Here is a 15,897-nt window from a genome sequence, read left to right as displayed (position 1 = left end):
AAACAAATTACAACCAAAATCACATCTATGGAAGCTTGTGAAAAGTGGCTGTGGGCAAGTTTTGTTAATTCACAAGCCGAGTGAGAATCATACCAGATAAACCAAATAAAATACAGACCTTTCAAAAGCATTGGGATTTTTTATTGAGTGACTGGCAGTGGGTTTAATCAGTGACATTATGACTAGATTTGCTATCCAGTGTCTTACCGTCACCTCCTCAACCTGTGCTTTTACCATAGACCGTAAATAGTAGGGTTTTACATGTAGAAAAGCGTATAACATTGCACTGTTTTCCACCTGAACGATGGTGTGAGTTCATATGAAAATAGTCCATGCAGCATGAATGACCTACAATGGTGAAATTTCACAATTACGAGTTGACAGAAAATCAAAATAACCTAAACTCACAAGCAGAAAGGCAGCGCAATATAAACAAATCAGACCAGAACTCAACACGGCGTGACAGCAGCTTCACATTCTCTATATCAGCCGTCTAGAGGGCTGGCAAGTCTTGCAGTAGAAAAATGTGTCCTCTTCATAACATAAGGATCATGTCCAACATTTGTTGTGATTTTCTGTTTATAGCTTTCTAAACCAGCACAATATGGACTTTCCTCCATCTCGTCCATTCTGTTTTTCACTTCCTGCCCTCCATTTGAATTTTGCGGGCGGCAGTGGATCAGTGGTTCATGTAGGTTGTCTAGAAACTGGAAGGTTAGTGGTTCAATCCCCGGTTCCACCTGACCAAGTGCCGAGGTGTCCATGAGCAAGACACCTAACCCCAGCTGCTCCCGACGAGCTGGATGGCACATTGCATGGCTGACACCATCGTTGGTGTGTGAATGAGTGTATGAATGGGTGAATGTGAGACAAAATGTAAAGCGCTTTGGATGGCCGTAGGTCTTTTAAAAGCGCTATATAAATGCAGTCCATTTACCATTGCAAACAACCTATTACTCAGACAGTTGTTAATATGGAGATATATAGGCTAAAACATAAAGACGAAAATTTTAAATATTAAGAATATATTTTTAAATGTATAAAAATATTATGTGAATGTAGTATAACAACTTATAACCACAACTAAAGTGAAACCACAAGTGTGGTCATGCTTCATTTCAAATCTGAGGATATCTCAAAAATTATGAATTCTACTAAGCATTTTGTCAGACCATTAAGAGAAGGCTAAGATAAGATGCTAATCAAATGCTATTGACCTGCAAACACCCATTGCAGTCTTTTGTCTAATGTCTGGCGTGGAGAACCGCTTAATTAATACTCTGTTGTTCTTAAGCGACAAATATTTTACACCTTTGTAGGTATGAGACTTAATCCTGATTATTATTTTATCGTTATTCTTTTGTTTGTATTCAGCCATTATAGCCTTTATTCTGGCATGATGGCTTGCCCATTAACAGCACTTTACAGTAATCCACGTTATCTATAGTCTTTCTAGAAAACAAACAAACTAAAAGCATATCATTGGAACCTTATGTGAATTATTGTAACAAAATAGATTGTGAAATATATATCAAGCTACATAACACAATTTAAAATATTAGAATTACACTTTCACTCAAAACTCACTTTTAAGGAACATTGAGTGTTTAAATTACCTTCCTGTTAAAACATGTTGTATTTAGCATTTTATATGGAGCTCATCGCTACACCTGCTTAGTATTTATCATGTAAACATTATTGATATAAAAATAGCATGAAATCACACTCAAAACATATGCCATAGTTATTGTGTGTTTATTAGCTTTTTATTTTACGTGTAGAATTGGTTTGTTCTTCACTGAGCACAGGACTAGGAAGTAAACAGAGGACAGCGTCATGCATGAGGGCAGGATTGAGTCACGTAAGATGATTGACAGCTCAAGACATCTAATGAACGTGTGATGACTCATATCTGACGCAAATCAGGAAGAGGAGAGCTCGCTGTGAACACATTCGTATCTCTTCAGATCGGATAATCCAGTGGGAAATTAATAGAAATGGTGTTCTATATGATGAAATATTTTGCAAACGTGATAAATCAATATTTTTCCAAACATGCGCACTTTTGAACTAAGAGCCATAGCAAACGCTGTTCTTTGCAGCTGTGTGAACACACCTGAACTGCAGCAGACGAGAGGGAATTAATTTGCGTGTGACATTCGATTAAAAATATCGTTCATTACAGATTGATTATGTTGCACTCCTGACATAAATTAAGAAATGAATGTCCCTGCAACCCAGTTTTATCAGAAACAGTGGTCAAATATCGAAGCTGGAGTCTTTAATCTTTGGAATGATACTCAGTTTGTCCAGATGAAGATGTGTGTGATGTTTTAATGAGCAGTGAATTTTGAACAACAGTAATCTGGGGACGTCGGCGATCCTTGACCCTAAAAGGGTTAAAGAGGTTAGCGACCCCTAGTGGCAAAAAAATACATATTGTAGCTTTAATTGATATTACCCAGTACTTAAATGTAAAATTACACTGTAACAAGGACACCTTAAAATAAAGTAGCAGCTCCTTCTAAGCATCCTGAGTGAAATGGAAATGTATAAGTGACTGATAGGAAAAACTCTAAATTGGCACATAAGACTTGACTCACAATTGATGTGAATTGAGTTTGATGTTAGCATGCTGCTAAGCTAACAGTAATAACAATCAAACCATAATAGCACATTCAAAAGATTTAATTTAATTACAATGAACATCAGTTACGGCTCGTTAGATCTAGCATTCTGCCCGCAGACACAGAGATCAAGTAGTGTGTTAGATTACATTTATTTGAATGAACAAATTAAAGCATTTATTTGAATTAATTAGAGAGAGAGAGAGAGAGAGAGAGAGAGAGAGAGAGATGCATACCTGCGTCTGTTCAGCGTCTGTCTCCATTAACAATGAAGCTGCATGAGTTTAATTACTTCAAAATAACGATGTAAACCCCCTCGTTGCTGAGAAATATAATGTAGTGATTCAGTAGCAAAGCTATTTTATTACTAAAAGTTGCGGAGCAACGTTGCTAAGTTTCTGTGCTCCTGAATGTTTTTGTGTGTGCGCAGCGTGATCTCCGCTCTGTGTACATGTGACGTAGGCCTATGCGTGTGTGCACTTCAATGAAAACTGCGCATTAATATAGAACAGTGATTCAACTGACTTGGAACTATACCTGTGCATTAAATGATTTTATTGCACACCTTCCGGGCAATCAGAATCGAGTATTCAGACAGACCCTGGCATAATATAAAATATTTGACTGAAATTTGAATGTAATCAAGTTTCTATTTATTCATAAATACTCATGATTATTCTTTGCATTCTGTCTCTGTGTGAGTGTAGGAGATCAGTGACAGTGAGATTATGGAGTTGGCCCACAGCTCCTTGGGAAGGATGACCGTCGTCAGGCAGATTTTCCCTCTCTGGAGAGACAGCAGTGTGAGCTGTATGAGGAACAACCACCGCATCTCCTCACTGCTCTGCGACCCTCAGGAGGGCTACTTGCAGTCGCTGGAGGTCAGTAACCATAGAAACAGCATCATCGCCATGTAGAGGATGGTATTATCAAACTCATTAAACCCAGGACAAGAGAGGTTAAGATCATGGATTTTTAACATTTACAGACAAAGGGACCTCAGAGTCTCTCACAGAGTTTGTTTGTTTGTTTATTTATTTTCAACTTGCTCCTATGTGGGGTTTTCATTCAATGATTTTAGTTTAAGTTTATTTAAAAGTGCTTTCCTACTGGTCGATATGTTTAAAGGAATTCAATAATTAAAGGATTTGAATGTATTTAAGTGAATAAAGAAAAAAGAGCAACAGTAAAAGAACAAGATCTTGTAAACAATTTGAACTGTTTGCAAATAATATTTTTGTAACACTTTACTTAAAGCCCTTATGTATAATTGTCACAATTCACCATTGTGAGTGCCTGTGATTACCAGCAGAGGGCACTCCACCCCTGACTGTCACTCATTGATAGACTACATTACCCATAATCCTTTGCCCGGAATCATTAGCACTCACTGTTTACACCTGTGTCTCATTTCCCTGTTCACTTCACCCTATAATAGCCTGGTTATCTCAGTCAGTCATTTAATGAATGACTGATTCTTGTAAGTCTTGACGCAAAGTCTTGTTTTGTGTAACACTGCATTTCTGAGCGTTTTCCCTGGTTTCATGTCTCTTGGTCTTGGATTACTTGCCCGTTTCGTGGATTACCCTTTTGCTTATCTCTCCTGTTTTGTTTGCCTGATTGGACTGATTACCTGTTATGACCTCTTGCCTGTTTTTGACTACGTTTGTGGATTATTCTAAAATAAAGCTGCGTTTGGATCTTCTACCTTTGTCTCTCGGAGCAGTACGTTACAATAATGCATTATAAAGGTATTCATAATGTATGTTATAATGCATTATATATTTTCATAAATAATTGTAACCAAAGTTAAAATGGATTATAAAATTTGCAGATTCTGAAATTGGTTGTTCGTTGTGTGTTTGAATGCACTATGCTTTGTGTGTTCAATGATTAGATAAGTATTAGCTATAATATATTATAACTGTGGTTACAGTTATTCATGAGACCATACCATGCATTATAAGGGGCATTACAAGGCATACATAATGCATTCAAATTACATTTATAATGCATAATACATAAAGGCTTTAAGTAAAGTCTTACCAATATGTTTATTTTAAAATTTGCATTGCATGAATCATATCATCCTGTATTTTCTATTAAAAATTTTGAAATTTAACAGAATGTTGAGTAGTTGCATCACAGGATACTATTTTACTGATGCTTTTTAACATTTCATCTTTAAAAAACATTGTCTTACCTCACACTATTTCACTGTTGAAAACTGAATTATCATGCTGGAATTTATGTCGGTATGTGAACAGTACACCCTGCCTTATTAGATTTGATTGGCCATCTCAATCATTTTGAAATTGATTAGCACTGTTAGACCGCTGAGGCAGCCCAGCCTAAATATGTAACTTTTAAAACTTAAAAGTGTATATGGTACCCCCTAAATGTATATGGTGGTTACAGCCCTGTTTATATGTATGCAAACCTGCTTATTGTTTCCAATCGTTTTCCTTCTCTGCTGTGATGTCTACATTCCCGCTTATCGAAACCCCTTGAACCCACATGAACAATAGTTTCATAGTAGGAAACAGATGGCTGAGCTTTGCACCGCACATACTCTGGAGGCTTACTTCTCAATTATTCATGAAAACGAGGGTTAAATGTTCTTTGATGTTTATTCACCTTGACAAGCAAACCACTAGTTCACAGCGGTGACAAACCTGTCAGCTTTTCGTCTGCAAATTTGCAGTGTCAACACAAGCACTCACCTTTGTGTTCTTTTCCCTGTCACTCAGAAACTAGCAATCACTGGAGTCTCCCGCGCAAGCTTTTGCTAATACCTCCAATATGCCTTAACTGATGGTCAATCGCAGTAGAGTGTGACAAATGTCTTCCTGCATGGACCTGTCAGCTCAACTACTGTGGCCGCAATTCACTGATCAGGAAGTGCGGTTGTTCGTACAGTAAGGACAGGTGCTATGTTTTATACATCAACTGGAATGATGACTGACACCTAGCAGCTTGTAGCACTCAGCAGATGTCATACTTGGATGGTAAATGGCCATGAAAGTTTGATTTGAATCCGATGGGTCGTGGACAGATGAGACTTCCTGACGCACAGTCAGCAGTCAGTGTGCATGGAGTGAGAATGCATCATTGTGTCTTACAGCTATTCTTAATTAAATTTTTTATAAAAAATAATAAATAAAACAGTAAAAAGATTGCTAGTAACATGTCTGACAAGGTCATGAAAACTTAGTAAATCACCTTGCATAATTCATTTTAAATACTCTTCTCCCATGAATTTTGCATCTGAAAGGGAAAGTCCTACAAATTCATATGCAATAAGGTCAGCCGCAAAAATAACTGTCCACGCCTTTTCAGCACAAATTTTTCACTGTGTCGTTAGCATAGCTTTTATTTTATTATAGTTTCAACCAAAATTTGAATACTTGCCAATATAGCTGAGTATCAGGAGCACACAGTTGGGGACAGGGCAAAAAAGGAATCCTTATGAATAATAGTATAAACAAAAAACATAATATATTACAAAAAATGTTTTATGTGTTTTAAAAAATGCCTGTAATAAGGTATTAACGGTTTATTATTGTGTCATAATAATATGAAACGTCTTTATGGTTCCACTTCATATTAAGTGTATTTAAAAGGGACCTAATATGCCCTTTTTTATGGTCTTTATTTTGTTTTTAGGGTCTACTAGAATAGGTTTTCATGCTTGAATGTTAAAAAAACACATAATTCTTCACATATTTTACATAGTTGCAGCACCTCTCCTCCCAGTCTGTCAGTAATGCTCTGTTTTGTTCCAGCCTCTATGAAGCCCCTCTTTTCGAATTGCACAATGTGCTCTGATTGGTCAGCTGGACCAGTGTGTTTTGACTAGCATGTTTCCGAAATCTCACACCCCTTACCATAACTGCAAGTTTCAACACACTACTAAAGTAACTCAACCAGGTCTCGCCCCTTTTTTGTGTATGCCTTAGGGAAAAAATAAGGAATACTGGGAAATGTACGTTCCCGGAAGATACAAAGAAAAAAATGATAATAATTTGATACAATAGCATTTGAGCATTTGATACAATGTTCTTACTGTGTTCATGTTAATCCCTAGAGGACTGCACTGTTTTGGGGCCCTTTAGAAGTTTTGACATGCTCTGACATTTTAGCTTTTTTCAGTTGCTTATAAATATATTAATGGGAAAAGTGTCATTATACTGTATTCAGCGCAAACTGGGCTACCATAATATGTTAGCAACATGTATGTACATGCTTGTATTTTTGAGATAACTAGTATAAATAGTTTTTGAAAAAAACTACAAATTTAAGACACTCAAATAAGCCCACAAAACACTCAATAGATATGTGTCTGCACAACTTTTGACTACTGGGTGTTGTTGCAGAGTTTTAGCTTCAAACTGATGTGAGAATCATTGTGCCTACTCATTCACATAAAACAATACTGTATATTGATACAAATTTTGTAAGACACTTTTTCTTTATAAAGCCTGTATGCGAAGAAGCGTGAATGATCATGAATAATTCTGTTATTTATACCTGAGAGAATAAAAGACCCGCATAATGAGCTGCATAATGAATGAGTCAGGTATGTGAGTCAGGTATGTGACTGAGGGGAACTCTTTACAAAATGTACTAAATAAATATATTTGTATATATTTGTAGTTTATTTAGAATATAGTTAACAAGATAAAGTGAGAGCCAAAGGCACATTACAAAGGCCTACTATATTGTAAATTATCAAAATATTTGACATTGAAAGAAGTCTCATGGTAAAATAAACAGTAATATTGTGACATTGAACACAATTCAGTATTCAGTAAATAAAAATAACTGAATAATTGCTAATGATGAATTTATAAGTAAAATATTTGGGATTTAAAGCAACATAATGCAATGCAATTATGATTTCAAAGAGTGTAGGTTGAATTCAGGTTGATTGGGACACTTGTTTCCCAGTCATTTCAATGAAAAAAATAATTTCTGAATCATTTGATTGTGTAAACTATCCGATACACACAATACTCAAATATAATTTCGAGTTTCAGTTCATTTATGAGACGCGCTGTGCAATGTATGATCCTATAATAAGCTATAGGCTATTATAGGATCCAGTGTAATAGCCTATTATAGGCTATTGTCTGCTACACTTGCTTCTTATTTATTAAATCCAGGCAATTGGCTGATTAAACACTGATTAAAATTAAGATACAATTTATACAAAACGAAATTCACTTTAAAGAAAGGCTTTCTTCAAAAATAAAAACTTAATGTGGTCAAAATCATGTCTGACCCACTCCATGTCTCCCGACATATTGCGCATTTTATGATGTGTCCTTTCATACTCATACTGTGAACTTTTCATAATCAACATGATTAAATTAATAACATTAGGCTATAATAGTTAACCTGATAACCTGCACGAGGATGTGCACGCACTGAAGCTTTCTTTGTTTAAATTAGCTCAAGTTACTGTCAGATGTAAGTAATTACCTTGACAAACTATACATCATTAAAAAGATCTAAAACTCAAGCTTCCATTTTTTACCTCTGTTTTATTCTCAAAGTCTTGTAGTGACCGTAAGGTTAACAGGTTAAACAATAATATGAATCAAAATATGTTTCTAATGACTACAAGAAGTATTGTATACAAAACGTTTGACTGGTACTGTATTTATAGCATCTGAACAGAAATTTGCGAACAAAAGCTTTATTGATGTGACAGGCTATTTTGCAGTTAACACTTCATAATCTGTCCAAAACAGGCCAAAGAAATCTTTTCTAAAAAAGTATTACGTCTATGACATTTTATGTAGTGTATTTGATATATTATAGAGCCTGTACACTGCATGAAAAGTGGGATTTTCGTCAGTATGTGACACTGTAGATTGCCGTGAAACTTCAGGTTTACGACTGTGCACGGCAATTTGCAGGCAACACCGAAAACTGCCGTAAATTGTCGGAAATTGACGTGGGCCTTGCTTGGCAGTTTTCCCCCCATGGCCCCCCCTCCCCTTAATTCTAGGGGAGGCTTTATCATGTAAATGAACATGCTGTGAGCTACACAAATGCAAATCAGAGTAGCAGCAGGGGGAGTTTTATCTAGGTTCTGAATTTTTTTGACTAAAACAAGTTTAAAGTTTAAGTTAAAATGTTAACTTAAATTTAAGTTAAATGTACTCGTTTTAGTACACATTACTAAATTTTTAGGGCAACCAGTTTGCTCCAATTTTTTAAGTAGATTCAACTTGTCCGGGCTCACAGTGTAGATTAATTACTCTGTATGTCATTAGCAATAACCAATGTTATGTAAAAAAAATAAAAAAATACAGGACAGCAGTTCATGTCTTCAACCTTTAGAGAGGTTATGTGATGCAACAAGATAATGAACCAAAGCACACAAATAAATCAAGTAAAGCATACAGTTTACATACCAAAATTAATTTTTCCACCCTGCACTGTGAATTATTTTTTAAATGGCTATTAATAATAAATGTGAAAAGTACAAGTTTGTGTGTTTATAGTTAAGTCAGATTGTGTTTTTCTGTAATTGTCATTTAAATTGAGCTCACACCACATTTTATGAATTATCAATGCAGATTTTCAAGAGGTGGTTTCCTGGACAGGGTTTAAATTATGCCAAGAGTAGGCCTTAATCTATTTAATCGTGAGTTAAAAAATTGTTGCCTGGAACAAAGATTAAGCACAGATTACTAACACCTGGACTATGAGTCCTGAACTAAAATAAACTGGATTCATTTACAGTTTTATCTAATTGCTTACACACAATTTCTGAAAATATGGCTCCATTTCTTGTAACTCTACACACAAAACATCAGACATCTCTTGCAAAAGCAACACTTTGTGCAAAACTATTTTAACTATTTCCAAAAATGTTGTTTTTGCATATATCTAACTACACAATGCACAACTGAGGAATTTACAGTTGAACTGAAATCAACTGAACTGAATCAACACTGAAGTCACTTGAGCTGAATATTGACACTATATTGGCTTGTTAGAGCCGGTTTACAGCAGAATTTGTTTTGAACTTGTTACTGAAGCTGCTATGAAACAATATATTTTGTTGTATGCATATTCTTTCTTTCTCAAACCTTAGTTTTGATTTCTAAGTGATCAATTTATGTATGTGTTTTCACACATGATCATTGGCTGTATGGGTCCTCAGTAAATGAATGTGGCATTTAAATGGCAAAAGTTATTCTTGTCTGTATAACTTATGGCTTCCTAAAGACACGTTTATGGGTAAATAAAATATTAATAATATAAATAAAATGAATATCAAAACATATTTTAAATATAATGAAGTCATTTTATTATAGCACTCATCAGATGTTCCTGGAAACAAAACAGAGACAGAACAGTATAAACAAACTATACAACAAACTAAACACCAAATTACAAAAACATTATTATGTGAAAGTGAATAAAGTGGTGTGTGTTTTCAGTTATAAATATGTGCTGTGTAAATTAGCCTATACTTTTAGAAATTATATATAGCCTAACTTTAAAAAACAAACAATAACCCATATAGATAAATTATAATAATTGTATAATATTAAGCATTTACTTAATATACATTGTAACATTAGGCTACTTTACTCTAGCACAGTAGTCAGGTAAGCAATTAATTAATATCTTATATTAATATGTATGTAGCCGAGGCTACATCTAAAGGTAAGTCTGCTTTAAAAAAAAAAATATTACACTTCGACATGTACAGAATGTGCGCGTTAAGAAACACGTTCAAATGTGTCTTCTTAACATGTTAAAACTGTGCGTGAAGCGGAAAACAGGGCGTGTTGAAGGTTGAAACGATCATAAGTCACGCGTTTCGTATAAAGAGATTTGGCCCCGGGCGCGTTCCATATCAGAGCCCTAGTCCAATGGGGTGCGAGGTCGAGGTCATGGCCATGACGCGTAGAAGACGAGCTTTAAACTATTTTTTTATGTTTTTTGCTGCTTTCCTTTTTCGTGATCAACAATGACAGGACACCGTCTTCAACTCAATCTCTGCATGGACGCGACGAACTTTTTGGACTCATTTTCAGGAGGCTGTCTTCATAACTCTGAGGCAAACTGCAGTCGCTATGAACCACAGCATGGGTAATGTAACGTTACGATATAAAGAATATGCTTTTATTCAGCTGTATAAGGAAATGGATGCGTTAATAGATCCGAGCTGAAAACTGCACATTTTGTTTACACAGACTATCCTCGCCTCATAACGAAGCCGTGAGCTCTTATCTGCTTGGAGAGATTTCCGCGAGTCCAGATTTAACCGCTGATCACGACGAAATTGTGTGTAAGTAACTTCTAATGTGTTTCTCATTCCTTGTTTAATTTTACCGTGACTGTTTTTATTAATACCAGTCTCATGTAATTGTTTTCCAGCTGCCTGTAAGACGTATTATGAATCGACACGCCGGAGCTTCAGATACAAACAACCTGAACTTACATAGCAGGCGGAAACTGCGAAGTTTAGCTCGGAGTCGATCAAGAAGAAAAAGGGTAAGATTTATTATATTAGATCCGTTTTTTGTCAATGTGAGTATTTTTCAGGTTGCTTATTGTCTTTATGGATTGTATTACAGTTGCTGGAAGCGAGAGTGTGCTGGATGAGGTGGACGTTTGGAAGTCCGCGACCATTGAACTCATGTCTGACGAGGAAGACGGCTTTGTTGACGGGGTGTCTGGATGGATTGTGCGGCCACCGCGCTCTCGCAGCCTGGAGCTCGACGAACTTTACATTACATTACGAGACATTACTGCTGCACTGTACATAGTTGTGTGTTTAACAATAAAGCTCTTTCTTTGAGTAAACCGCTGTGTTTTATAAATTAAGCCCTTTCTTTGAATGAACAGCTGTATGCTTATAAATGAAGCCCCTTGTTTGAATAAACGGCACGGTCCGTATAATTTGCCCATATATTCCTTGATGGTATGAATACTTCATAGCACAATAACATTAATATGAAACAAATTATTACAACATAAATTATATATTTATTATTATTATTGGGGTTTGCATTTATAATGAGCCAGGGGGACCAATAATGATTGGTTTGCAGTGATCTGCCAACCAATCACGAGGGATTTTTCTTTTTTAAATGTAGTGGCTTCAGCCAATAGTGAGTGAGTAAATTCAAGTCTGGCCGTTGACTCTCTGGTTTCGCTGCTATTCATATGCAAATTAGAGGCGTCGCACCTCCGCGCGGTCTCTCAGCGGGGGGCTCTCCACCTACGTCATGGTTCGTTTACGACAATTTGTGGCACAGACGAACGCGACGTTCGCTGCCTCTAAATTGTCGAAAGCTGCCGAAAATTAGGGAGATTTCCAGCAGTATACAGGCGTTTATGGGGTCGAAAATCCCACTTTTCATGCAGTGGTAAATGTTAATCTGCAGTTTAATACGTCCCACAGACACATGGAGGATTCATACTGAAACTGTCTTTTTACGATTTAGTATTCACAGACACTAACACAATAAACTTACCTCACAATCATCCGCTGAATCCATTGCTCTTATAAATAAAGGTTAATTATTTCAGGATTATTCCTCACCAGTCACCACGTCTCAAAACGATGTAAAGTACATGCACTAAACTTGATGTGTTTATTCGAGTTGATGTGGGCATTAACTCGCATGGATCGCGTCAGTATTTGACTTTCAAAAGAATGTACACTCTGTGGGCGTGGCTGCATTAGCGGATAATGAAGAGGCTGGCGAATGACTGATATCTCTCTCTTTTCAAACAGATTACATAAACAGAGAATATTTGTTTTTTATTTGATTTACATTATTTAAAACATGACATTTCAAAGTTTCTTTAGACATGTGATGTGATCTACGAAAACCCATCACATGGTGCTTTTGATACCATATGAAAGCTGGGGTCAAGCCCTATTCAAATATATTTTATTTCTTTCATGAAACAAAAGTTATGGTTATCTGAAGTCGGCTGATCGCTATGATTTTTAGAAACGGAATTTTGAGAAAAAATTAAATAACGGTCACCCCCTTTTTCCGCATAGACATGAAAATGCACTATCCAAACTTAAATGGCTGTAATTCAAGCATGCTTTGGAATATAGACCTAAGGTTGATCTTGTTTTAAAGAAGACTATTAAAGAAGAATATTGTAGATGTCAAATAAATTATGAAAGTAAAATAGGAAAAAGCCAGAAATATGAACAAGTTTTGTTCAAAGTTTTAGGTAGATATATCCAAAAATGAGCTTTCAGGAAGATATGAAAATATGAAAATAAGAATTTATAAGCTGTATTTCTACACAAGGGGACTAGCTAATGTCACTCTGTAGAGAACAGCAACTTAGTAAGTAGTGAAATACATTTTCTATTGTTTATCATGGGCAGCAGTGATGGGGTAGTTACTCAAAAAAAGTAATTAGTTACTAGTTACTAGTTACATCTATAAATTGTAATGAGATTACTTTACTAGTTACTGTATTTGAAAAGTAACTTCACTACTTATTACTTTACTTTCCCATTTCTTAATTTATCGTGTAGATATATGGAAAAATATCATTTGGCTCAGTGTTTCCCCAAACAAACAAAAAGGACTACTGTCAAATAAAGATAAAGAAAATAATAAGAACAAATGATTTAAATACAAGCAGCAGCACAAATAAATACTATTGAGCAAAGACACTAATAAAATAAACAATGCTTTTCAGGTTTTTCAGGTACGTCTAACATTCGTTTTCAGGTACAGAAATTGATCAAATGTAAAATAACATTGCATATTTGACTGTATAAATTAAAGATTAATCCTATTAAGCTTACAAAATCTATTCAATCAAGAGCAGTGAGTGATGTCCTTGTCTTTTGTTGTTTGACATTAAACAGACAGCAGTAAAGGCTACTGCCCCTTTAAGACCTAATCCTACTGCCCCTTTAAGACCTAATTCTACTGCCCCTTTAATGCTCGGATATGCGTCGTTTTAAGGCATATACAGACTATGTCTGCTAGGATACTCATCAAGATGGGCATGTTGACATAGTTTTTGTGTGAGTTTGTCCGTTCAAGAGCAAAACTTGAAAGAGAACTCAATATTTGCGCACTGTGAGACGTGTGCGCGCTTTCTGATGAGTGCACAGACACAAAATCTTCTCACAGCGCGCGTAACTTCTCATTTGTGATGACGGCGAAAATTAGTGGTCGTATTCAAACATACTGCAGCACTCACATGAATTGAACAAAGTTTACAAAGAGAGAATTTGAAGGACTTTTACACGGCACCCCTGCTCTTGTCAGACGGCACCTCGGTTGGGAAACACTGCTCTATGGCAACGGTGCACGCAGCACTTAAACATATCAGATTTTTACACACAGGCAAATGCGGGCTTTAGTAACGCAGGAAAGCGCGTTCCTATAGTCTAGTAAAGTAGTGTAGTTACCAATATTTTTAGTGTAATGCGTTACTTTACTTCGTTACCCAAAAAAGTAATATCGTTACTGTAATCCGTTATTTTGTAACTCGTTACCCCCAACACTGATGGGCAGTCTCTGAACTTGTTATCACCCGTTGTATGTTTAGATCGCACAGCTAGTGTACGTTTAGAATAGCAAGCACAGCGCACCATAGCTAAACTAACTCCTCTTCAGTAACTTCTCCATCATCCGATCCTTCATCTCTGGATGTGAAATAATCCTTTGTATGATCGGGCACTGACATCACCAGGATTAAGCTGATTGAGGCGAGCGAGATCATAAAAGTGATCAGTTACTTCAGACTCTGTTGTTCTCTTGTGCTCCGAGTCCACCATCTCACGATACAATAACGTTGTATCAAATAAACTTTGTGTGCCGTAGATTACATAGGACTGGCGGGAAATGTTCTTTGATTCACCTTTATTCTACATGTAATGGGTTTATTTTGATGGGTGAACTGTCTTTGTGGTGTTAAGAGAGCGAAAACTATGGCAGTGTTTTTTTGTTTGTTTTTTTGCACCTCCGCCAGGCATGATCTAAAACATTAGGGAAAGACGCAGTCTTTTCAGCTTGCCACTATAAATCACTATTTTTCTGCACTTAACAAGTGAATTTTGCCAATATATTTTTAGAAATGATAGACAAGATGTTGAAAACCCAATTTTGACAAAAAATGGTCATTCAACCTATTCTTTGACTTTGCTGAAAACGTTCCAGCGCGACATCCGATGGGTTTTCCCAGATCGCATCACATATGTCTCATGTTTGTGTGACAAGTATTCACTAAGTTACAGTTAATTGTCTGAAGAGTATCAGATTGGACTTATTTGACAAAGAGGGCAGATCGCGCATCGTATTTGTTTTCTTTATTTTGCAAAAAGCAAAAAAATTTTGGTTTTTATTGTGAGTATACACAAATAAAAGTAGATAATTAACAGATTATAATGATGTATAACACTTGCCTGAATGATAAAAATCGACAGAGTTATCTAAGTCTCTTTGGCACTGATAAGAAAAAATCGCCGGCCGGATCTGCGACCTCTAGGGGTTAATGTATGTAAGTTGTTGAAGACATCTATTATAAAAAAAGAATCATCAGTATTTCAGTGGGCAACACATACGCACCTATTTTGTAGATTGATCCAAAAGTTAATTCAGTGCGGTTACTTCCAAAACTGCATCTATCTTTTTTTTGGTGATCTTAAGAAGATTTAATCTTAATTGTCAAATAGGACAAAAGGAAATATACTTTTCTCAGGGATTCATAACAAGAAACATCTAGCCTATCTACACCAATCAGGCATAACATTAGGACCACCTTCCTAATATTGTGTTGGCTTTTGCTGCCAAAACAGCCCTGACCCGTCGAGGCATGGACTCCACTATATAGTCCTTCCAGTTTTTCGCGATTCCGCGATCGCTGAATACAATGCAAAATCAACAAAATGTCGCATTTTTTAGCGATCCTGCATATTTCGTAATTTCACAGCAAAATAAATTGCAAAATAATATTTTAATGACAAATATAAATTATATTATCTAATTGACCTCTCTCTAATTTATTTAAAGCTTTATTGCATTGTTTTCATGAGCTTACAGACGTGCTTACACAGTATGGTCTGTGTGAAAGCGAAAGCGAGTCTTTCTCAACTGCCGCCTCTCATAAGTGCCAAGGACCGGGCGAAGTGATTACTTAAGATGGATGAATGACCAAACAAAAGTATGATATGCCGGATAGCACTAAAAAAAAAAGAGTTTATAAAAGTGCTGTAGCTATACCGCAAACTCAATTCGCTACTGAC

At 36.1% G+C, this 15,897-nt stretch overlaps 1 protein-coding gene across 1 annotated transcript in view; it reads left to right on the top strand.

The window, feature by feature from the left end:
- grid1b (glutamate receptor, ionotropic, delta 1b) overlaps positions 1-15,897 on the top strand; it is a gene marked incomplete at both ends in the record, with an annotated part of 100,975 nt that overhangs the window by 27,378 nt on the left and 57,700 nt on the right. Inside the window, one exon of the mRNA XM_079846317.1 lies at positions 3,335-3,508. Within this exon, the coding sequence (XP_079702443.1) occupies positions 3,335-3,508 (174 nt within the window). The remainder of the gene's footprint in view (positions 1-3,334; positions 3,509-15,897) is intronic.

The sequence above is a fragment of the Gobio gobio genome, assembly GCF_949357685.1.
Source record: "Gobio gobio genome assembly, chromosome: 20".
In the NCBI taxonomy this organism is placed as follows: domain Eukaryota; kingdom Metazoa; phylum Chordata; class Actinopteri; order Cypriniformes; family Gobionidae; genus Gobio; species Gobio gobio.
The sequence above is the reverse complement of the archived record's forward strand: the minus strand, read 5'-3'. Positions and strand labels throughout refer to the sequence as shown.